The sequence below is a fragment of the Coregonus lavaretus genome, assembly GCF_964263955.1.
Source record: "Coregonus lavaretus genome assembly, chromosome: 1".
NCBI lineage: Eukaryota > Metazoa > Chordata > Actinopteri > Salmoniformes > Salmonidae > Coregonus > Coregonus lavaretus.
The window spans coordinates 28,293,069-28,319,338 of NC_139988.1; the positions used below are offsets into that span (position 1 = coordinate 28,293,069).

The window sequence follows — 26,270 nt, forward strand, 5'->3', positions numbered from 1 at the left end:
GCCCGTTCGTGAATTCTCATCCAAGTGGAGAAGTGCAACTGAAGCACAAAATGTGTCTGATGCTGAGCAGAAATTACATTAAGAAGCATTTTAGATCTGCATTTACAAAACGCAGCAAGATATTTCTTATGCATTAAAATTTTCTTTCTGCGTGAAAAACGCAAAATTCTACGTTAACCGGACCCCTGAGCAAGTACATGAATACCCTGAAATATATCTATAATATGCAGCTTGACAATACCATTTACAGTTTCAATTTCAAGCTTCATAACATCTTTGTATTTCATGCTATTCAAATTCCTGTAGCTACCTCATCACTCTCAAAGGCAACATCGAGGAAAGAAGAAGAACGCTTGTTGTGGTAAACAAGCAACAGAAGGATGGAGAGAAAAAAAGATGGAAGGAGGAATAACCTGAGGTAGAGAAAGAAACAGTAATCTCATGGGACTGACTGAGGATTGCCTGAGCCTGGCTCTCTTCTTCTCTCTCCCTCTCCTCTTTTCCCCTCTGGCATTTTATGAGAAATAAAGCAAAGATGATAAATTCATGAGTAGTGGCCTTGGAGGCATCTACTGTACGTGTGCGCGTGTTCATGATTAGTGTCATGCTTACGGTTGCACAAATGCAGCTTTCCTCTTGTGCGGTTAGCTGAGTACAGAATGTGTGCCAAACCTATTTAGCCTATTGTTTAGATTACACGGCCTCCAATGAATATGACGGACATGGTTTCGAACCCCAGTCGCCTAAGAGCCTCAACAACATTTTTGGAGCTAACACGATTCCTCAGGCCTAAAGCAATGTTAGTCATGCGAGCGTAGTTCACCAAACCACCTCTGCACATGAAAGGTTCTAGTTTAGCTCAGTTGGGAGGAGCAGAGTGGTATCTAATGCTAAGGTCATTGGTATAATTCACACAGATCACTTACACATTCTGCAATGACTGTTTGTAATGTCTTGTGTTGTAACAGCATGTAAAGTTTCTCAATTTTTTTATTTTAGTTAATTTTTTAGGGGGTAGATCAGCTTTAATATTTCAGATAGATTGTAACTTCCATCAATGAAATTGTCTGCATCACTTCCAATCCCCCACATGTTTTCTTTCTCGTAGCTCTATTGGTAGAGCATGGCGCTTGTAACGCCAGGGTAGTGGGTTTGATCACCGGGACCACCCATACGTAAAAATTGATGCACACATGACTGTAAATCACTTTGGATAAAAGCGTCTGCTAAATGGCATATTATTATATATACATCCATACACACACACATATCCTTAAAAAAATTATATTTCCCTTCATTACTTTCCAACCCCACCACCCCTTCCGCAATTGGAGTAAACTAGTGAACAACAACGCTTAGGCCTCTACTTCCAGCCCATACATACTATATACATTTTATGGACACAGTCAAATTCTACAATAATTATATTTAGTTTGTTTTTACTCCTGAACTTCCTCCGATTATTATCAACTATTTTGCAATCTATATGGGACGGCTGTCAATCCTTTGGTCCTTAAATGAAACTGGTATACTTTTTTAGTTATCACAATTTTCTTTAACTAATTATATTCTTTAATGCAAGGCCGACAGACAAGTTGCTTACTTTTTCCCCCTTCCACTTTCCTTTTCCATTTTTGCGGTAATGCTGCAATTATTTTGTTGTAATTTTGGGTAGAGCAGACATTTCCATATGTCCTCCGAATTCATATTCATTATATAAATAGGAACGTTTAATTTTGTCTGGCTTGCTGTTCCAAATAAAATGGAATATTTTTTTCTCATATCATTTCAAAAACTGTTCGCTAGGCGTAGGCAAGACCATAAGCAAATAGGTAAACTGGGATAATACTAAAGAGTTAATCAGGGTGATTTTTCCACAAATTGACAGGTATTTACCTTTCCATGGTAGCAAGATCTTATCTACAGTGGGGGAAAAAAGTATTTAGTCAGCCACCAATTGTGAAGGTTCTCCCACTTAAAAAGATGAGAGAGGCCTGTAATTTTCATCATAGGTACACGTCAACTATGACAGACAAAATGAGGAAAAAAAATCCAGAAAATCACATTGTAGGATTTTTTATGAATTTATTTGCAAATTATGGTGGAAAATAAGTATTTGGTCAATAACAAAAGTTTCTCAATACTTTGTTATATACCCTTTGTTGGCAATGACACAGGTCAAACGTTTTCTGTAAGTCTTCACAAGGTTTTCACACACTGTTGCTGGTATTTTGGCCCATTCCTCCATGCAGATCTCCTCTAAAGCAGTGATGTTTTGGGGCTGTCGCTGGGCAACACGGACTTTCAACTCCCTCCAAAGATTTTCTATGGGGTTGAGATCTGGAGACTCCAGGACCTTGAAATGCTTCTTACGAAGCCACTCCTTCGTTGCCCGGGCGGTGTGTTTGGGATCATTGTCATGCTGAAAGACCCAGCCACGTTTCATCTTCAATGCCCTTGCTGATGGAAGGAGGTTTTCACTCAAAATCTCACGATACATGGCCCCATTCATTCTTTCCTTTACCCGGATCAGTCGTCCTGGTCCCTTTGCAGAAAAACAGCCCCAAAGTATGATGTTTTCACTCCCATGCTTCACAGTAGGTATTGTGTTCTTTGGATGCAACTCAGCATTCTTTGTCCTCCAAACACAACGAGTTGAGTTTTTACCAAAAAGTTATATTTTGGTTTCATCTGACCATATGACATTCTCCCAATCCTCTTCTGGATGCACTCTAGCAAACTTCAGACGGGCCTGGACATGTACTGGCTTAAGCAGGGGGACACGTCTAGCACTGCAGGATTTGAGTCCCTGGCGGCGTAGTGTGTTACTGATGGTAGGCTTTGTTACTTTGGTCCCAGCTCTCTGCAGGTCATTCACTAGGTCCCCCCGTGTGGTTCTGGGATTTTTGCTCACCGTTCTTGTGATCATTTTGACCCCACGGGGTGAGATCTTGCGTGGAGCCCCAGATCGAGGGAGATTATCAGTGGTCTTGTATGTCTTCCATTTCCAAATAATTGCTCCCACAGTTGATTTCTTCAAACCAAGCTGCTTACCTATTGCAGATTCAGTCTTCCCAGCCTGGTGCAGGTCTACAATTTTGTTTCTGGTGTCCTTTGACAGCTCTTTGGTCTTGGCCATAGTGGAGTTTGGAGTGTGACTGTTTGAGGTTGTGGACAGGTGTCTTTTATACTGATAACAAGTTCAAACAGGTGCCATTAATACAGGTAACGAGTGGAGGACAGAGGAGCCTCTTAAAGAAGAAGTTACAGGTCTGTGAGAGCCAGAAATCTTGCTTGTTTGTAGGTGACCAAATACTTATTTTCCACCATAATTTGCAAATAAATTCATTAAAAATCCTACAATGTGATTTTCTGGATTTTCTTTTCTCAATTTGTCTGTCATAGTTGACGTGTACCTATGATGAAAATTACAGGCCTCTCTCAACTTTTTAAGTGGGAGAACTTGCACAATTGGTGGCTGACTAAATACTTTTTTTCCCCACTGTATTTTTGCTAACTTTCTATTAAAATGTGTTGGAGTGAGATCATTTATTTCATTTGGGATATGTATTCCGAGTATATCCACATCACCATCAGACCATTTTATTGGTAAACTACATGGTAATGTACACATTTTATTTTTTTGTGATCCAATACATAATATAGTACATTTATCATAATTTGGTTGTAATCCAGAGAGGTTAAAAAATGTATCTAGATCCTCTATGAGGCTGTGGAGGGATTCAAGTTGTGGATTTAAAAGAAAACGTGAATCATCAGTGTACAATGACACCTTTGTTTTTATTCCCTGGATTTCTAATCCCTTGATATTATTGTTGGATCTGATTTTAATAGCTAACATTTCGATGGCAATAATAAATAGATATGCCGATAGTGGACAACCTTGTTTCACTCCTCTTGACAGTTTAAAACTTTCTGAGAAATAGCCATTATTTACTATTTTACACCTAGGGTTACTATACATGATTTTAACCCAATTTATAAGAGATTGTCCAAAATTGAAATGCTCCAGGCATTTACAGTGAGGGAAAAAAGTATTTGATCCCCTGCTGATTTTTTACGTTTGCCCACTGACAACGACATGATCAGTCTATAATTTTAATGGTAGGGTTATTTGAACAGTGAGAGACAGAATAACAACAAAAACATCCAGAAAAACTCATGTCAAAAATGTTATAAATTGATTTGCATTTTAATGAGGGAAATAAGTATTTGACCCCCTCTCAATCAGAAAGATTTCTGGCTCCCAGGAGTTTTTTATACAGGTAACGAGCTGAGATTAGGAGCACACTCTTAAAGGGAGTGCTCCTAATCTCAGTTTGTTACCTGTATAAAAGACACCTGTCCACAGAAGCAATCAATCAATCAGATTCCAAACTCTCCACCATGGCCAAGACCAAAGAGCTCTCCAAGGATGTCAGGGACAAGATTGTAGACCTACACAAGGCTGGAATGGGCTACAAGACCATCGCCAAGCAGCTTGGTGAGAAGGTGACAACAGTTGGTGCGATTATTCGCAAATGGAAGAAACACAAAAGAACAGTCAGTCTCCCTCGGCCTGGGGCTCCATGCAAGATCTCACCTCTTGGAGTTGCAATGATCATGACAACGGTGAGGAATCAGCCCAGAACTACACGGGAGGATCTTGTCAATGATCTCAAGGCAGCTGGGACCATAGTCACCAAGAAAACAATTGGTAACACACTACGGCGTAAAGGACTGAAATCCTGCAGCGCCCGCAAGGTCCCCCTGCTCAAGAAAACACATATACAGGGCCGTCTGAAGTTTGCCAATGAACATCTGAATGATTCAGAGGAGAACTGGGTGAAAGTGTTGTGGTCAGATGAGACCAAAATGGAGCTCTTTCGCATCAACTAAATTCGCCGTGTTTGGAGGAGGAGGAATGCTGCCTATGACCCCAAGAACACCATCCCCACCGTCAAACATGGAGGTGGAAACATTATGCTTTGTGGGTGTTTTTCTGCTAAGGGGACAGGACAACTTCACCGCATCAAAAGGGACGATGGACAGGGCCATGTACCGTCAAATCTTGGGTAAGAACCTCCTTCCCTCAGCCAGGGCATTGAAAATGGGTCGTGGATGGGTATTCCAGCATGACAATGATCCAAAACACACGACCAAGGCAACAAAGGAGTGGCTCAAGAAGAAGCACATTAAGGTCCTGGAGTGGCCTAGCCAGTCTCCAGACCTTAATTCCATAGAAAATCTGTGGAGGGAGCTGAAGGTTCGAGTTGCCAAACGTCAGCCTCGAAACCTTAATGACTTGGAGAAGATCTGCAAAGAGGAGTGGAACAAAGTCCCTCCTTAGATGTGTGCAAACCTGGTGGCCAACTACAAGAAACGTCTGACCTCTGTGATTGCCAACAAGGGTTTTGCTACCAAGTACTAAGTCATGTTTTGCAGAGGGGTCAAATACTTATTTCCCTCATTAAAATGCAAATCAATTTATAACATTTTTGACATGCGTTTTTCTGGATTTTTTTGTTGTTATTCTGTCTCTCGCTGTTCAAATAAACCTACCATTAAAATTATAGACTGATCATGTTTTTGTCAGTGGGCAAACATATGAAATCAGCAGGGGATCAAATACTTTTTTCCCTCACTGTATATATAACCCCCAGTCGTACTTTATCTAATGCCTTTTCGAAGTCTGCTATGAATAGTAGGCCTGGTTTCCCATATTTTTCATAGTGTTCTATTTTTTCCAGTACTTGCCTTATATTATCTCCAATGTATCACCCATGTAAAAAACCTGTCTGATTAGAATGAATAATGTCCGACAATACCTTTTTAATTCTATGCGCTATACATTTTGCTAGGATTTTTGCATCACAACACTGAAGTGTAAGGGGCCTCAACTTTATATTTTCCACTTGTATCCTGTTTCAGTAATAATGAAATCAGACGTTCTTCTTGAGTGTCTGATAATCTACCATTTACATAGGAGTGGTTAAAACATGCTAATAACGGTCCTCTGAGTATATCAAAAAAGGTTTGGTATACCTCGACTGGTATGCCATCCAACCCTGGAGTTTTCCCGGACTTAAAGTCTTTAATTGCATCCAGAAGTTCCTCCTCTGTAATTTCACCTTTACATGAGTCTTTCTGTATGGCTGTAAAATTTACATTATCAATAGAAAAAATCTATCTACAATTTGCTTCAGTTAGAGGAGATGGAGGCGACTGAAATGAAAACATATGCTTAAAGTACTTTTTTTCCTATTTCAAAATATAATTTAGTGAATCATGGGTGACTCCATCATTTGTAACCAGATTCAATAAATTATTTTTGGTAGCATTCCTATGTTGAAGATAAAAAAATAATTTGGGGCATTTTTCCCCATATTCCATCCAGTTTGCTTTATTTTGATAATATATTACACTTGATCTGTCTTGAATAAGTTTCTCCATTTCTTTTTGTTTTTCCTCTAATTTATTCTGAGCCTCTATGTTACAGTTTTTATTGCTATCTATCTGTTCTGTTAGACCTTCTATTTCCTTTGTTAGTGTGGACTCTTTTGACCTAAATTGCTTTTGTTTTCGAGATGAGTACTGAATTGCATGGGCTCTAAAGGTACATTTAAAGTTGTCCCATACAATAAGGGGATTTGCTGTACCTATGTTATGTCGGATAAAATCTGTTATAAATTCCTCTGTCCTAGTTAAAAACAAGTTATCATCCAATAGGCTTTGATTAAATTTCCAATATCCTCGCCCACGTGGAAATTCAGTAAGAGTAATGTATATGCCAATTATATGATGGTCCGACCGCATTCTGTCCCCTATCAACACTTTTTTAAACTTTTGGTGCCAACGAGAATTACATGAGAAAGAAGTCAAGACGATTAGCTTGACTGAGTCTCTGCCATGTATATCTCACTAGATCAGCCTCCATATATCTACCTGTTCTAATGTATCCATGACATTCACGATTTCCTGAAGAGCATGAGGGTGATTGTTTGTAGTGTGATTTCCTTTACGGTCCATTGAGCTATTTAAAACTGTATTATAATCTCCCACCATAATAGTAGAGTCTTGAATTGCTTGCAGAGTTGATAATTTACTATATATATTGTCAAAGAAGTGTGGATCATCATTATTTGGTCCGTAAAGGTTAATGAGCCATATTTGTTTATGGTCCAATAACATACTTAAAATAATCCATCTACCTTGCATATCTGTTTGGACAATTTGCACATTCGGATCGAAATTACTGTTCATTAATATCATCACCCCTTTTGAGTTTCTTTGCCCATGGGAGAAGTATATTTCGCCCCCCCCATTCCTTTTTCCACGCAACTTCATCTAGAATTGTTGAATGAGTTTCCTGTAAACAAAATATATTATATTCCTTCTCTTGGAGCCATGTAAATATTGTTCTTCTTTTGTTATTATCTGCTAAGCCATTACAATTATAACTGGCTATACTTATTTCACCACATACCATAATGGGATACACGTTTCAAATCTATTTATCATTATATATGTTTGTAAATTTACCAATAAAAAATACCATAGCGATTGACTGTCCATATAGCTGTACCATGATATTTGCATTGCTACTAAGTAACCCTCCAATTGTTCTCCACTAATTCCCCCGCTAAAGCCCCTCCCCATCCCAAGTTGGGCCGTCATCCCAGTGATCAGCATACCACCCCCGTCCCCCCGAATCCCTAGGCCCCCGAGAGGCCAGGACCCATCCATCGAAAACAGCACACAGTGCCACCCACAAAACAGAAGCAGGTCAACCGCCAAAAGCATTTCCAATGCTCTCACCTCAATATATATATATATCCATTCAAATATCTTGCATATCTTATTTTCCATCATTATCGATTAATATGCGTAATAATGTCGGCAGTTCATGCGTAGGATTTTAACCTATAACCCGGATTGCCATTGTATTACATTACATTTTTGACAAGCAATTATTATTTTAGCAAACAATTATTGTGGTTCATCCTATATTCTCCCTAACATCCTTACCCCCTTGCAACAGATGTGGGATAAACATACACGCACATACTCTAACACACTCAAACCTTAACTCCACAATCAACCATAAGATCAGATGCTCAACAGTTGTTAAATCCCAGAGCCCAACTCAAGAAAGGACCTGATTTACGAATGCATATACAGTTACAGCTGTTTGAGAAAGCATGCAAGATTGAGCAACAATGGACAACAATGTGAGATTTGAGCAATCTATTTAATCTATGTCAAGTCCTAGGTGATGGAGATCAGATCCACCCTCTTCACCTGAGACACAAACACTCTGGTACCCCGTTGTAACCATTTTTCCCAAGCATCTCCGTGCAGTCAGACCTTTGATTATTTTGTGCCACTTGTGCCACAATAATAAGCCCCCTCTCTGATTGTCTGAGTGTGACCCCCTCCCCATGGGTTACTGCAGCCAGTGTTGCCAGCACTGCCACTACCTGGGTGGAATCCCCACCGGCTAGGTACAAGGTCGTCAAGGTTCTCATTAGCAGCTTTGAGAATTTCCTTGTATATTATGCTCTCCCATCAGGGGGCTCTGGCTTTGTAGGACCAACCCTGCCAGGCAGGCTCAGAATCTTGAGAGGGCGGTGCTGCTCAAGTAGGTCTCTGACCGCATTTTTTTCTTCTGTTTAGGCTGCATATAGGCAACTCACAGCAGGTCCATAAAACAGATGGGTACTTCTCTTTGGTGTATGGGTCACTCAGGTGGGTGTCTAGGATATAGGGTTGGGGATCGTTCCATCATGATAGGACAATAAAAAAATAGATTAGATGTATACTATATTTTAAAATGTATATCCCTCATCTGCACAAAATTGAAAGCTCTCTCTCACAACCCCTGCTCACTCTCTTAATGCCACACTTATTCAAACACAAAAACGCACACCATACCTTCCATCACAATTCATCCACACGTACCCACATACTGTGCCTTCTATGTCTTCTGTTCGCTATGTTTTTATCTCCACTATGTTGATTGAGTACATGTGTTCTAATTAGTTGTATTTGAAGATGTATTATTTTGCTTGTTCTCTTTTCTTGTAATACCGTTTTATCCTTTTATAAAATACTATACATACTATAAATGTTCTTTATTATTACAATCCCTACCATGGCTAGTATTGGGTGCTCCATTATTCGACTCCTCTATTAGAACTTTCAGAATAGCCATGGAGTAGTCTTTGTGTCGCGGTACATTTGGTTGTCAATAAACTGTTTATTGACAACGAGAGCAACATGCTTCCCTTTTAATCTATTTTCCTTGAAGAATGGGTACAGAACTTTGCGCCGTTCTGCAATCTCCATCGGGAACTGATCATTCATTCCTATTTTGGTGCCAGCAAGTCTTTTACCTAGGCTTTTAACCATTACTTTATCCTTAAAAAAAGCAAATTTGGCAACGATTGGACGCTCATATCTCTGTCCTCTTTGTCCGAAACGGTGTACACGTTCGAGTTGGATGTTATCGACAGCCTCGAGTGGGATTTGAAGCGCTGTTAGAAAGAAGTCCTTCACAATAGGCTTGGTTACCTATCTCTCTTTTTCCTGGATACCCGTAAGTACTAGATTTTCTCTCATCGATCTAGTTTGCATGTCTAGTAAGGCTTCTCTCAGAAAGTTGTTCTCATTTTAAGTTCCTTAACGTCCGTTTCTATCTTAGTGACTGTCTCTTTTAGTTTTTTTGTATCTTTCTCCATTATCGCAGCTTGTCACTCATTTCAAGACTCGCCTTCAACTCTTTTACATCATTACTGACCAACTCTAGTATGCCCAGTTTGTCATTTATCGACTTCAACAGGTCGCTTTCCACACTTACCAGTCCCAGTGGTGAAAAGCATAAATCATCTGTATCAGTCGACGAGTCGCGTTTTCTCTTGGAGATTGATTCTCCTTGTTTATCTTCTGTCATGTTTGGGTGTTGCGTGTTGTTGTAATATTTGTCGATAAATATCTCTAGCCTTATGATTTGTTTTGTGTTATTATCCAGATTGAATGTTATTACCCTCGAATATATGAAGTGCTAATATTTAGTCTAACTTACTGATATTGAATATTATGTTTTTATCTTGAGGTGATTTTTACCGCTGTGTGTTCAATACGCCATCTTGTCTACCGGAAGCCTGCCCACCTGTAAAGTTACTCTTTGTAAACATATGCCAATGAGGAGAATGTTTGTTAGCAGGCTGTCCGCAGTTTTCAGTTCTATCGGTCGATATTGATTTGATTGTACAGAGCTTTGTGTCTCTAGGAAAAGAGAAGGTACTGATATCTGTATGCCTGCAAGTCCATAGTCATATCTCTCTCTCTCTGTCTCTCTTTCTCTCTCTCTCTGCTCCGTCTCTTAATTATTTATTTTCTCCCCCCCGCTCTCACTCTGTACTTAGGCCCGTTTCCGTTGCTGTTAGGACAGATTATTTCATGCTTCCCCTAGCAACAGTGTAGGACCAAGTAATTAGTATGGTAATTACATCACTGTTAATAAGATCTTAATGAGGTCTTGGTCACTGTGAGTTTGATCTTTAACAATGTTTATAGCACAAATAATGTTATTATGTCATTGTCAACAATATTTTTTATCGGTGTGTTTGTTTGTATGTGTGTGTGTGTGTGTGTTTGTCCGTTTGTGTGTTTGATGTGTTGTGAAATGAGTGACTGTGATTGGAACATGCCGATATGTTTGCTTTCTGTTTGGAAATACTATGTGGTACCAACACACAGACACACACACACACACACACACACACACACACACACACACACACACACACACACGGGGGGGGGGGGGGGGGGATATTACCCTCTAATGAGGCTTTGTCAGATAAATTAGTGTATAAACTTCTGCTGATATCTAATGTCTATTAATAGAAAGGGAGAGAAAGAAAGTGGGATGGAGGGAGAGGCGATGATGGTAAAAAGGATATTTAGAGCCACTGAGGGAGAAAGGGATGGCAGAGAGATGGAAGGAGCGAGGGATGAAGGGAGGCAGGAATGGAGGGAGATGCGATTGTGGCCACTGAGAGCGACTGAGAGATCCAAGACTTTAAGGGGACTGTACTGTATTGTGTCTGGATGCTTTCACCTGCCTGTTTTAGATGAAAGTGGTGAAATGGGAGGTTTTCATCTTGAGATAAGTTCCAGTAAGATGACCAACTACCTCTCACAGTCTCACGTCAGAATTAGACGTTCATCCATGTTTCTCAAACATAACATTTCAAAGTTGTTTCAAACGTCAAATTTCGAAGTGTTTAGGGTTAAGTTTAGGCATTAACCTACTTGAAAGTAACATTGCTCACTGTTGCCCGTAGTGGCCAGTTTCCACGTCATCTCCCGACAAGGGCTGTTACGGTGACCGTATTACCGCCACACAGGCAGTCACGAGTCATGATGGCAGTCAAATTCCATGTGACTGTTTAGTAAAGGTAATTAGGCTTCTCCAAGCTCTGAACCTGCTGATGGTCATTTATAGCCTACTAAACTTGCTAACTGCCTGGTACTCCGCACTCTATTGTCCCGCTAATCACTCTGACATCAATGCAAATGTTATCGAAAATCTAATCAAACACTTCATGAGAGCCCATTAGCCCATGAGCTCATTTTGCGCAACATTTCTATAGTCTATGCAATTGCGTGAGAAAACAGAGTGATGGCCTCTATTAAAAAGAGGAAGATCCCATCAGCTTTCTATAGGCTAGGCCTACTATATTTATTTCTCAACCGTCCTAATATTAAGGACATTGCTTCTCTTTAAAGAGGAGTAAAGCCTACCTGGCTGGCATGAAAATTAACCACGAGAAAAGCGTCCTCCAATCGCTATTTAAGTGCATAGATGACATATATTTTTCCCGCTGCCCCTGTTTCGAGACAGGTGCATGATAATGGTCTATTCTAAATCAAAACAAGTTTCACACATATATTATTTAGGATATGTAAAGACAAGATTAAATCAAGAGTAGTGTGATGGGTGACAATATTAGCCTATCACTTGTGAATTATATATTATCACTTGTGAATAATGCCCAGCTTAAGGCAAACAGCGCATGCTTGTTTTTGCGACTTTTTCAAAACATAGTCACACACCTCATGAAGCCTAGCCCATAGGCCTATATGTTTTGATAAGGTTTGTAGCACGACTAAAGTGGCCAAATAAATTCTTAAAATGAAGCACATTCATCCACTTTATAATGGCTGTAGAGCCTAACTGGCATACATACGCAGTTTCAAGTTTGGGGAAGATAATGTTCACCATAAAAATGCACCTTTATAATAAAAGCACTACATGCATAATCGCATTTGTGATCACTTTTGAGAATGGTGTTTTCCTGCTAATGGAACATTCGTGCTTGTAGCCTACTGCTGAGTGTGCATTGCTGCGCTTATAATGTGACGAAATAGCCTAATAGTTTATCAACATTTTAAGCTAAATGTTCTGATCTGTTGCATCAGGCTCATTGTTTAAAACAGGTGTTTGTATGATAGTGGTTGTATTAATTGTCCCGGACTATGTTTGGAATATTTATTTCTCGCACAGGATAGAATAGGTCAACTTTTGTACTATGGTGGATAGTAGATTGACATAGGCTAGTGCTTTTGCTGTTCGTTAGGCCTACTCATCTTATTGGCTGACGAAAAGTAAATGTGGAAAGTTCTTCCAATATCTTCAATAAGCGCCTCGGAATTGGATAAGGACGTGCGCAGTTGCGTCCCCGATGTGTCTGTCTTCACTTGTAGCCTGTGAGAAAGATCCAATCAAGTGACTGAGAGCCATGTGAGAGGTGCTTCGGAACACGCAGCGGGGAGAAGGAAATTATAATTATTAAATTCCGCCCAAGGGCATAACGGCTACTGGCCGATTATGGCCACACAAAGTGTGTGCAGCCGGAAGTGCTTGTCAAATTGTGAATGAGAGACTGAAGTGTGTACAAAAAACAAAGCAGAGCTCATGCCTTTCATGCAACCTTTTTCAAATCATCATTAGTCGCATCATGCAGCCTTAGAATGTATTAAAAATCAGAACATACAGCCCAACATTTGTATCACAACTAAAGTTACATAAATAACTCTAAATTAAGCATATAGGAGTACCTGTGTCTTTGTTAACTGCTCAACACAGAATAGCCGCATGTGCACACTCCCTCTCGTTTGGAGAAAATATCCTTACTGTTTTATTCAGCTATGTTCAATTGTATTCTTCATACTATAAAACAATATAAAATAATGCTATGGAATTCTAAGCAAATCTTGTCTGCTAAATGAACTAGTGTAGCCCACAGCCATATGGCATAGCCAGATCAGGGCCTAACATATGGACAATGCAGAGTATGCTATTCTGTTCATATCATGTTTCTTTAGGCCTGTCTAAAATAAATAATGGGTTTATTGTGATGGTGTAAGCTATATTACATGGATTTATTAGACGTTTTAAATTGTAGATGTTCCAAAGGTCTGCATCAGTGGCTTGTGTGGAAGACAGGAGATGCTAAATGTGTTTATGTTAATTAACGGTCAATTACCGTGAGACCGGCAGTTATTTGCTTGACAATCACCAGCTGACATGGATTGTCGTCGAATACTGACTTGTATCGCGGGTGACCTGGCTGAGATGAAAGCACAAACTGTATAGTATTTACAAACCTACACCATCAGAAATAAAGGTTTAGACTTGTTCTTAAAGGGGTACAAACGCCTATAAGGTACATCCTGTGTACCTTTAGTTATAGGTACATAGTTGTAAACTTGCAATTCATACCTTAAAAGACCAATAGTGTACCGTAGGGGAGAAGATAGTACAGGTACAAAAGCGTAGCTTTAGAAAAGGTACAAATTTGCCTTTTTGTGGTACCACCACAGTGAAAAGGATGTTTGTTCCTTTTTCGTGGCAAAAATGTACCTCTAAAATGGTTTATTGGTGTTGTTTTAACACTGTAGCGTGTATAGGCTTATTTGCATATTTCCCAGGGTGCCTTTCCTTGACTGTGTCTGTCAGTGACAGAGACTTGTTACATTCAATGGCTTTCAGTTCTTTATCCTTTGCAAAGTGAGTGCCTAAGTGAATATTTTAACATTAAAATTAAACTGCATTACATACATGTACAGGTAACTGCCAAAATAAAGAAAATACCAACATAATGTGTCTAAATAGGACGTTGGGCCACCACGAGCCAGAACAGCTTTAACGCACCTTGGCATAGATTCTACAAGTGTCTGGAACTGTTTTGGAGGGATGTGACCCCATTGTTGAGAATTGGGTTGAGATCTGGTGACTGGGATGGCCATGGCACTTTGACAGCCTAGTTTTACCCCAACACAGTGGTCTGAAACTCCTGGTTTTCAGACTACATTGGACAAGTTACATTATGCTGGCTTGCAAAGTGATATGTACTTCCTATTGGAATCCAGTCAGTTAGGATAAACACCAATACGAACTTTTAAGGTGGGAAAATGTGATAAATGAGACTACCTAAAGGGGAACAACCATCAGGTATGAACTGCAAGTCCAACTAACAGACCACATCATTTCAACATGGACATTTGGGTAATATTTGGTTGAGATGTTGATCAATGAGATTTCAACCTTTATTCACCCACTCAAAAAGACAGCCAGAGGTTGGATTCCCATTGTGTCATCACTATGCTTTCAACCATCTAAAACCAAATTCCAAAATGAAAAACAATGTCAGATTTTTTATATATTTATATATAACTTAATGTGTTACCACTGTGCTTCATCTAATAGTATAACCAAAGGACCTGGATTGCATAGATTACATTAAAAGTACATAGTGCAAGTGATCAATGCTGTTAGAGATAATGCACAGATTATTATAGCAATTGTGAAGATCTCCACAGACCGGCAACATTTGCAACGTCCACTGAGCGGCGCAGAGACACCATTCAATGTGTGCAGACTCGTTACAACTTTTGCTTTAAGCACAAAGTGATTTTGTCCATCTGTGACCAAGATATAATGGTCTTGTTTAAATTCTATGAAATTTTTTAGTATGTTTTCATGTTGAGAGCTCTAGATCCGGCTGAGAATATCACAGGCTGGACTGTCACTGTTTATATGCCATCACACAGGCTGGTCTCATTCGCTCAGAGGAAGCGCAAATCGATTATTTGTCTGGATAGGTCAGAACATTTGGCACGTCATTCCCTATGCAAATGTGGGGTCTGAAACCTGACACTTCAAGTCAGCCCCGCTGAGAGAGTGGGAGCGGAGAGCAGACAGATGGGGATTTCTGGCACTATAAGGCACGTGATCCTACAACGTTCACAGAGCGCTTTGTACACCAAAATGTCAGTTGGAATCAGTCCAGAACCGCTCAAAGTTCCCCATATAGGGGACTTAACATCTAAGAGGTCATCTAAGTGTTGTGCATAGAGTATGTGTTGTAACTTCTATGCATGTTATCTTGAACATGCACGCTTTTCCTCAGAATGTGGCCATGGATGTGTTACTAATTTTAAGGTTGAATAAGTCCTGTTACATTAGTTTGTAAGATAGCCTTAACTTTGCTGTATTACAAAAGTAATATTGAATTGTGTTTGGTGACAACCAAATATCAACATTTAAAGGAGATGTATCTAATGCTTGGATAGTTTCATCTGAGCCAATGGCTTATATTCTTTAACTTCAATTTTTGGTTGAGTTGGAGATGGGAATCCAACATTATTTTATTTTTTTCGCAATTATTAATTTGTAGACAAACTGGAATTAAAGCCAGACTAAATCAGTGGCACAGATAGAAATCAGTGGCACAAGCAGAATAAAGCCTACATGTTCTTCAAATGTTGATATGTGGTTGCGTTGACAATCAAACACAATTCAATATCCAGTTTACAAATTAATAATTTATATGTTGAATTCACGTCTCCATCTCAACCAAAAATCTAAATTAAAGAATGGGACTAAATCAAATCAAATCAAACTTGAAATGCACTTTTAAAGTTTGATTTGATTTAGTCCTATTCTTCAACTTAGATTTTTGGTTGCGATGGAGACGTGAATCCAACATATAAATTATTAACTTGAAGATTACATTTAAATCAACCAAAGCTTGAAACCCTAGGCCTGTATCGTCCATTTTTAGTTGAACCCTGGGTTGAATTGAAACAAGAGCTGTTGATGACATCGCAAATGCTATATTGGCCTAAATAGTATCATTGATGATATACTTATAAAGTATGGTTATATTTCATTTGTTCTGTTAAACTTACCCTTTGGTATGACTTCGATAGCAACAGTGAATGTAAGATCTGACGTTGTTTCAAGGTACAAATTCAGTATATTTTATACAAGGTTTGTCTATGTTGAAAATTGGTAACCATGATGACGTAATCCTGTGGTTGAATTTTCACCATCAAAACAACAGTTGCTGATTCCTCGTCACAATACCTTGACAAATTACGTTGAAACAATGTTGATTCAACCAGTTTGTGCCCAGTGGGGATGTTATTTATCTTTGTGTAGCATAAGATCATACAATCAATATGCATGCAAAGACACACATTGAAACAAACAATTGTAAAAATGTACTTGCAATAGAGCATGCTGGGAGATATGATGAGGATGGGTGTGGTTTTTGAGAGTGTGTGATGATTGTACCTTTATATTCAGAATATTTGTTAAAAATGTTTTACCGTTATACTAGATTATCTGCACATGTACCCTAAAAGGTACTGAACAGTACCATGTGAGATTGTATGTGTACCTCTGAAGGTACATTATGTGTCGTTTGATATTTTTGTAACCCCAGGAACAATACTGTACCCTAACCGTATCCTTATTTCTCAGAGTGTAGAACAGATAGTGAATGTAGAAGCGCAAATGTTCATTCTAAGATCATGTATCTTTAGGCTACATCATTGTTGTTAGATTCATTAGCCTTAGCAGCTCCCAAAATATTGGCAAGAATCAATATAATCATCAGTCCTTGGCAGAAAAATACACACAATAATATTTTGTAAAATATCATATTTAAACGTCAACACTTCTGTCAAGGAAACACTTCGGAATTGAGGTAGAAATTACACACACTCATGTTAGATTGTTGTCCTTGTGTTCCTCTATAAATATAAACTTTGTGGACCCCTTGTCTCTGACTCCTCTCCTCACAGAGAGGTTAATAATCCTGTAATATTCACGGGACAAGCTAACTTTGACTCACTCACCTTCTCCAAACCTGAAGTATATAGCTGCGCTCCATTGGCACCCTATTCCCTATATAGTGCACTATTTTTGACCAGAGCCCTATGGGACCTATGAGCCTGCACTGTTGTTGACAGATTAATGCAATATTGTGTGTGTGTGTGCGTGCGTGTGTGCTTATGCCGTTCATTTCCTCCTATGTTGTCTATTAACGCAATAAGGCCCGAGGGGGTGTGGTATATTGGTGTGGTATATTGGCTAAACTGGGTGGTTCGAGCCCTGAATGCTGATTGGCTGACAGCCGTCGTATACCACGGGTATGACAAAACATTTATTTTTACTGCTATAATTATGTTGGTATCCAGTTTATAATAGCAATAAGGCACCTCGGGGCACCTCGTGCCTAAGAACAGCCCTTAGCCATGGTATATTTAAGCAATAAGGCCCGAAGGGGTGTGGTATATAGACTACCGGTCAAAAGTTTTAGAATACCTACTCATCTAAGGGATTTTCTTCATTTTTTTTTTACAATTTTCTACATTGTAGAATAATAGTGAAGACATCAAAATGATGAAATAACACATATTGAAGAATTTCAAATATGTTTAACACTGTTTTGGTTACTACATGATTCCATATGTGTTATTTCATAGTTCTGATGTCTTCACTATTATTCTACAATGTAGAAAATAGTACAAATAAAGAAAAACCCTTGAATGAGTAGGTGTCCTAAAACTTAGTAGTGTATATATTTTTATTTATTTAACTAGGCTAGTCAGTTAAGAACAAATTCTTATTTACAATGACGGCCTACCCCGGCCAAACCCAGACGACGCTGGGCCAATTGTGAGCCACCCTATGGGACTTCCAATCACGGCCGGATTGTGATACAGCCTGGAATCGAACCAGGGTCTGTGGTGACGCCTCTAGCACTGAGATGCACTGAGATGCAGTGCCTTAGACCACTGCGCCACTCTGTGTTGTATCGGGCATAAAAAAAAACCTTAGCCGTGGTATATTGGCCATATACCACACCCCCTCGGGCCTTATTGCTTAAATAAACCACGGCTAAGGGCTGTTCTTAGGCACTACGCGAATCAGAGTGCCTGGATACAGTCCTTAGCCATGGTATATTGGCATGTACCACAAACCCCCGAGGTGATTTATTGCTATTATAAACTGGTTACCTACATTAATAGAACAGTAAACAATAATTTTTGCGTCATACCCGTGGTATATTGTCTGATATACACACGGCTGACATGCTGTATCAGCAAATCAGCATCCAGGACCCAAACTACCCGGTTTATAATATAAAATACCACACAGCTCAGTGAAACTGCCTGTAGAAATATGATATATCAATCCTTCTTTCAGTATCACGTTTTAGGGAAGACCCAGATGCAGACAGTGTTGAAGTAACAAACGTTTATTACTAGTACAGGGGGCAGGCAAAATGACAGGTCAAGGGCAGGCAGAGGTCAGTAATCCAGATCAGAGTCCAAAAGGTACAAAACGGCAGGCAGGGCCAGGGCAGGGTCAGGGCAGGCAGAAAACTAGAAAATAGGAACTTTAGAAAAGACAGGCGCAATGGGGAAACCGCTAGTAGGCTTGACGAACAAAACAAACTGGCAACAGACAAACAGAGAACACAGGTATAAATACACTGGGGATAATGGGGAAGATGGGCGACACCTAGAGGGGGGTGGGGACAATCACAAAGACAGGTGAAACAGATCAGGGTGTGACATTCAGTACTGTAAGTATGCTTGACTCTACTGGTAGGCTTCAGTTCTTTGTGGTTCAGAGACATTATTTTACTCACCTATTTCCATTCAGTGGCTGATGGGCAGTATAAGACAGACATAACATTGCAGTATTTTCTCAATTTCAATTTGTGTCAGTGTATTGTGTGTGTTTTGTCTCCTTGATCCTTGACAATCTCTGTTCCTCCCCTTCCTCCTCTCTCTCCCATCTCTCTCTGTTCCTCCCCTTCCTCCTCTCTCTCCCATCTCTCTCTGTTCCTCCCCTTCCTCCTCACTCTCCCATCTCTCTCTTTCTCCCCCCTCTCTGTCTCTCCCATCTCTCTCTGTTCCTCCCCTTCCTCCTCTCTCTCCCATCTCTCTCTTTCTCCCCCTCTCTGTCTCTCCCATCTCTCTCTGTTCCTCCCCTTCCTCCTCTCTCTCCCATCTCTCTTTCTCCCCCTCTGTCTCTCCCATCTCTCTCTTTCTCCCCCTCTGTCTCTCCCATCTCTCTCTTTCTCCCCCTCTCTCTCTCCCATCTCGCTCTTTCTCCCCCCTCTCTGTCTCTCAAATCTCTCTCTTTCTCCCCCCTCTCTGTCTCTCCCATCTCTCTCTTTCTCCCCCTCTCTCTATCCCATCTCTCTCTTTCTCCCCCCTCTCTGTCTCTCCCATCTCTCTCTTTCCCTCCCCTCTCTGTCTCTCCCATCTCTCTCTTTCTCACCCCTTCTCTCTCCAACATCGCTCTCTTTCTCCCCCCTTTCTCTTCCTCCACAGTTCCATAACCTCCAGGAGTTGAGGCAGAGTCCGTCTCTAGCCACCAAGGTGTTCATCCAGAGAGACTACAGCGAAGGAACCGTCTGCCGCTTCCAGACCAAGTTCCCGTCCGAGCTGGCCAGCAGGGTGAGCACTCACACACACGCACACACATGAACAAACTAACACACGCACACACACACACATACACATACACACACAAAGGCATGCATGCACACACACACACAGGCAGGTACATGATGCACACATGCACGCACGCACACACACAAACACACACACGCACACACAGGGCGTTGAGCCACAGGAAGAGTGATGGGCCTGATGCGGTCACTAACAACTCAGTAGGGAGAGAGGGAAGAGAGAGAGAGAGAGAGAGAGAGAGAGAGAGAGAGAGAGCGCGAGAGAGGGGAGGGAGAGAAGGAAGAAGGAGGAGAGGAAGGGAGAAGATAAAAGATGTCAGCACAGGGACTATTTATGGATTCAGGCTCATACATCTCAATAACACAGAGAGGGAGGGAGGGAGAGGTGGATGAGAGGGCTTGGAAGGTGGGGTGTAGACGGAGAGGGAGATAGCAAAAATGGAGGTAGGGAGGAGGGGGGGTAGATCATTTTACATACAAAGATGGGGAGGGAAGTCTAAGGAGAGGGGGGAGGGAGAAGAAGAGGGATTTAGAAGGGAGGAGGGAGAGAGGTATCGTTTCAGGAACAGATAGCTTTGAGCGACTGAGATTATATGCAGTTCTGTCAGTAAATGACACTTCCATGCTATTTCCTCTCCAAATGTCCAAATCCAAGTACAGATGAAGTGTAACAAATTGATCATAGCACTGCTTTAAACCAGTGACAATACAAATGTCAGACAGGATGGGTATATTTGGCACTGTAAGATGTTGCTTTGAAACATTTAGACAGAGTTATTTTTTACATTCTTAATATTGTGTGGCATTGCTTTGTCACTTCACTTTGTTTTCACATTTCTAGAATTGGAGCCTTTCAAGGTTCTTTCGTCCATCCTTGAATGCCACAAGTGACGCATGTGTTTCTAAATCGGTAGACGAAAGGGTATTTTGGAAGAACAGAATGTGACTGGTGGGGGGTAGTGTGTGTGTGTGTGTGTTTGTGCGTGCTTGTGTGTGTGTGTGTGTGTGTGTGTGTGTGTTTGTGTCCTTGTGTGGTGGTGGAAGAACAGCTTGTGTATCATGGCTCACAGTTTCACAAAAAAGCCTCGTGCTGGTATACATATGGCGTGTGTGTGTGTGTATGTTTGTGTAGCAGTCTCCTGACAGATGGAGCATTCATTCTTTAATAGTGCTGATTTGCTAACTGTGTGTGTGTGTGTGTGTGTGTGTGTGTGTGCGCACCTACGTGCCTGTTTGTGTGTGCTTGCATATGTACCTGTGTGCGTGTATGTGAATGCATGTGCATGTGTGTGTGTGTGTAGATCGAGCGGACGCTGTTCGAGGACACAGTGAAGACGTTGAACACCTACTATGCAGAGGCAGAGAAGGTCGGAGGCCAGTCCTACATGGAGGGATGTCTGGCGTGCGCTACAGCCTACTTCATCTTCCTCTGTATGGAGACACGCTATGAGAAGGTACCAAACACACACACACACACACACACACAGACATAGACATACGCAAGAATGCACGCATGACCCCAGGAAGAATAGCAGCAGCTAATGGGGATCCCTAATAAATACAAATACACACACACACAGAGAGAGACACTTCGCTCTCCACTTCCCTTTGAAATTCGACGTATTATGGATGAACGTCTATTTGTGACGCATTAATTCCACGTAGATACAGGGTTAATTCCGCGTGGTTACAGGGTTAAAACAAAAACATCTCAAAGGTTAACAGCTTAGGGGTATGGTTTGGGGAAGGCTTTAAAAAAATGATTTAACATTTATTAACAGGGAAGACATATTGAGGCCAGGTCTCTTTTACAAATAGATATAAAAAAATATATATATACACTGCTCAAAAAAATAAAGGGAACACTTAAACAACACAATGTAACTCCAAGTCAATCACACTTCTGTGAAATCAAACTGTCTACTTAGGAAGCAACACTGATTGACAATACATTTCACATGCTGTTGTGCAAATGGAATAGACAACAGGTGGAAATTATAGGCAATTAGCAAGACACCCCCAATAAAGGACTGGTTTTGCAGGTGGTGACCACAGACCACTTCTCAGTTCCTATGCTTCCTGGCTGGTGTTTTGGTCACTTTTGAATGCTGGCGGTGCTTTCACTCTAGTGGTAGCATGAGACGGAGTCTACAACCCACACAAGTGGCTCAGGTAGTGCAGCTCATCCAGGATGGCACATCAATGCGAGCTGTGGCAAGAAGGTTTCCTGTGTCTGTCAGCGTAGTGTCCAGAGCATGGAGGCGCTACCAGGAGACAGGCCAGTACATCAGGAGACGTGGAGGAGGCCGTAGGAGGGCAACAACCCAGCAGCAGGACTGCTACCTCCACCTTTGTGCAAGGAGGAGCAGGAGGAACACTGCCAGAGCCCTGCAAAATGACCTCCAGCAGGCCACAAATGTGCATGTGTCTGCTCAAACGGTCAGAAACAGACTCCATGAGGGTGGTATGAGGGCCCGACGTCCACAGGTGGGGGTTGTGCTTACAGTCCAACACCGTGCAGGACGTTTGGCATTTGCCAGAGAACACCAAGATTGGCAAATTCGCCACTGGCGCCCTGTGCTCTTCACAGATGAATGCAGGTTCACACTGAGCACATGTGACTGGAGACGCCATGGAGAACGTTCTGCTGCCTGCAACATCCTCCAGCATGACCGGTTTGGCGGTGGGTCAGTCATTTCTTTGGGGGGCCGCACAGCCCTCCATGTGCTCGCCAGAGGTAGCCTGACTGCCATTAGGTACCGAGATGAGATCCTCAGACCCCTTGTGAGACCATATGCTGGTGCGGTTGGCCCTGGGTTCCTCCTAATGCAAGACAATGCTAGACCTCATGTGGCTGGAGTGTGTCAGCAGTTCCTGCAAGAGGAAGGCATTGATGCTATGGACTGGCCCGCCCGTTCCCCAGACCTGAATCCAATTGAGCACATCTGGGACATCATGTCTCGCTCCATCCACCAATGCCACGTTTTACCACAGACTGTCCAGGAGTTGGCGGATGCTTTAGTCCAGGTCTGGGAGGAGATCCCTCAGGAGACCATCCGCCACCTCATCAGGAGCATGCCCAGGCGTTGTAGGGAGGTCATACAGGCACGTGGAGGCCACACACACACTACTGAGCCTCATTTTGACTTGTTTTAAGGACATTACATCAAAGTTGGATCAGCCTGTAGTGTGGTTTTCCACTTTAATTTTGAGGGTGACTCCAAATCCAGACCTCCATGGGTTGATACATTTGATTTCCATTGATAAATTTTGTGTGATTTTGTTGTCAGCACATTCAACTATGTAAAGAAACAAGTATTTAATAAGATTATTTCATTCATTCAGATCTAGGATGTGTTATTTTAGTGTTCCCTTTATTTTTTTGAGCAGTGTATATGAAACATAAATATACACATTATATCCAACCTATATATACTGTATATACACATTAAAATACAAAAACACAGTCATGGGAAGCGCAAATAAAACATCACAAATCACCCAGAAAAACAGTGACATTCCTCCACAAATACTGTAAGTCCCCAATCAATACTTGAAATTACTGCACCAGAACATAAAGATGAAATGTATTTTTAATTGTGTTCCAGCAATACGGTGCAATACAGTGCATTAAAACTAAAAGCAGATTTACCTAGCTCGGTGGAGATCCTAGGAACCGCAAGAGTGTCCGTCCACTCCCGCTCCGGCGCTTAACGTCACCGGTCTACTAACCACCGGTCATGGCAACCCATCTTTACTCACACCTGGCAACCATCATTACGCACACCTGCGCCTCATCATCAGTTACACCTGGACTTCATTACTCCCTTGACAACTTACCCTTTATATAGCACTCTTTTGTTATCAGTCATCAGGTATTTTTGTTTATGTTTCTATGTCAGACGCTTCTCTTGTTTTGTATCGCTCCATGTTCGTTATTATTAAACTCACCTCAACTGCACCTGCATCCTGACTCCCTGTGTCTACGTTACAAAGAGTTAACCAATCCTGTGAACGGGTTAGGCAACTCAGGTGTCTATACTTCAACTGCAAAGTTAGATAAGATGGACATTTATGAAGTAGGTTCTTGTAAACAAAAGGGGAGTAATGTAGAGATGTATGGGTCTTAAAACAAAATAATAGAAAACGACGCACTATTACCGTCATCAAGTATTCTCACGGCTTGCTAGAGCATTGTGAACTGCGGTGGTGTAGTGGTCTAAGCAGCAGATTCCGGCTCCGAGCATCATGAGTTTGCGCCCAGCGCTGGGCCATTGCTTTTATTTTATTTTGTGAGCGCCGAGGAAGGCATATATTGACGTTCGCAGGACCTTTTTAAAACGTCCACAATCTAAGTCTATTTCTAGTGAGCAGACGGTTCTTTTCCTCTCTTCTGGGAGAGCAAAGAAAGAGAGAAAAGTAGAAGAGGAGAGAAAAGAAAAGGAGAGGAACATCTTGATCTGTTCTCAGGTCAGTGCTAATGACAGCTTAGTGATTGATGTCTCGTAATGCCAGAGTGGATGTTAGCATTTGCGAAACGTAGCTTATCCAGCTGCTGTTATTGATGTTACGTTAGCGTCTTAGCGTAGCATCTTATCGTTAACACGCTACGCTAACCTAACATCAATCACAACGGCTGGATTGCTTATGCAGCGCTAGCCGTCCATGCTCCTGTGGACAGTTACAATGCTGATGTGCCATGCTTCTGCTGACCTCAATCTAACCATGTCTCTCAGTTTGATCAGGCTCTATGGGGTTTTATATACACTGTGAGACCAGGGTGAGTAGATCAAAGAGGTGGTGTCACACACAGACGCTCACACCCACACACACACACACATACCCCCCCCCACACACACGAATACACACGTACTTGTGAGAAGCAAGGTTATTTGAACCAATTTGGAATTGAGAGTGCCAATGCAGTGTCAGTGTTAGGCGACACTAAGAACAGTTGGTCTAAAGGCTGGTGTCTTATGGGCATGGGAAGTTCACATGAAACACTGAGACATTCTGCCAAAGAGAAAGGGGTAGTGATCACAGGGTGGTAGTGGCAGAAATGCCTCACCTCTTCAGAGGTGTGAACTGTGACATGGTTGAATTACAACTGTTCTGACATGCTGCATCTGTCTGTATGGCTAGTGTGCAGTGTGCACGTGACTCTTGAAGTCAGCAGGTTTTATTGTGACTTCCACCTACAGGTGTTCTATCTTAATTTGATCACTCTGTTGCAGCAGGAAATGAAAATTGTAGTTTTCAAGGTTTAAAAAGGCTTCTAAAGTTTCTACTTTAAAATGTCAGACCTGATTTATCCTAACTAAAAATGTATCAACCCCTTACAAAAAATATCTATTAATTATAATCCACATAATAATTCACATTTCCTGTTGCTGCAGGATTATTTTCCTGCTGTAAGACTCTGGTCAAATTAAGATAGCACATGTGTACTAAGGTTTGACTGGTTACCGATACCGGTTTGGAAACAGGCCATTTGATGCAGGGAAATAAACTGAATTGGCTCAATAACTGAATTAGTTATGAGTGCAGGCTGAGGGAACTTTGTTACCGCGCACGCTCACTCCGAACAATCACCAACTGTCTTGGTCAGTTTTTTTTCTTCTTTTTCTGGCACGCTATGTGTAATCAGTGTGCTTTGATGACAGAGATGTTGATCTAGATCGTGGGTACTCCTGGGAATCTGTCCACTCATACATGCTCACTGGTGTGTGGCCTCTTATCAGCTGGACACACATGTATGCACCACACACACACACACACAGCCCACACAAACAATCATACACAGCCACACACACACGCTCAGCCAAAGGCCCTGTGATAAGGTCTGATTGAGCCTGTCTCTGATACACAATGTTGCCTTCAGCTGTCCGCTGCTTTGTGCTAGTGTGTGTGTGTTTGTTTGTGTGTGTGTGTGTGTGTGTGTGTGTCATGGCATACAGCTGGCACCTGTTTGCCGGTGGGCATGGACAGCCCTTCCAACCATAACATGGCTTTTGCATTCAGCACAACCGTAGCAGACATCTTAAGAAAATGTGTGTCTGTGTGTGTGTGTGTTCATGTGTGTGTTCCGCCGTCTAAGCGACTGACAGGCACAAACACAGCTGATAAAGGGATTAATCTTTCTCTTGATGCCCCTACGGACACACACACACACATACGCACTGATTAATCCTCCCCTCAGCTGTGTGTGTGTGTGTCTGTCAGTAGGTCAGACGGAGCAAGACGTTAAGAGATCAAAAAGTCCCAGCCTGCTCTTCTCTGATAACTTTCATCTCCATGTTTTTTTAATGTTCTCATAAACATTCTCTCTATGAACGTTTCTGTTTGTTTTTGAAAGCATTTTTGGGATCAAAACAATGCAAAAGTACTGGAAGCGAATCAAGAAATTGCCATTCAGGTTTGAGC

General features: G+C 41.4%; 1 protein-coding gene across 1 annotated transcript in view; it reads left to right on the plus strand.

Annotated features, from left to right (window-relative positions):
* The window catches only part of LOC311132944 (golgin subfamily A member 7B-like), a gene marked incomplete at both ends in the record, with an annotated part of 56,923 nt that overhangs the window by 7,376 nt on the left and 23,277 nt on the right, over positions 1-26,270 (plus strand). Inside the window, 2 exons of the mRNA XM_084166337.1 lie at positions 19,708-19,833; positions 21,149-21,301. Coding sequence (XP_084022463.1) covers positions 19,708-19,833; positions 21,149-21,301 — 279 coding nt within the window. The remainder of the gene's footprint in view (positions 1-19,707; positions 19,834-21,148; positions 21,302-26,270) is intronic.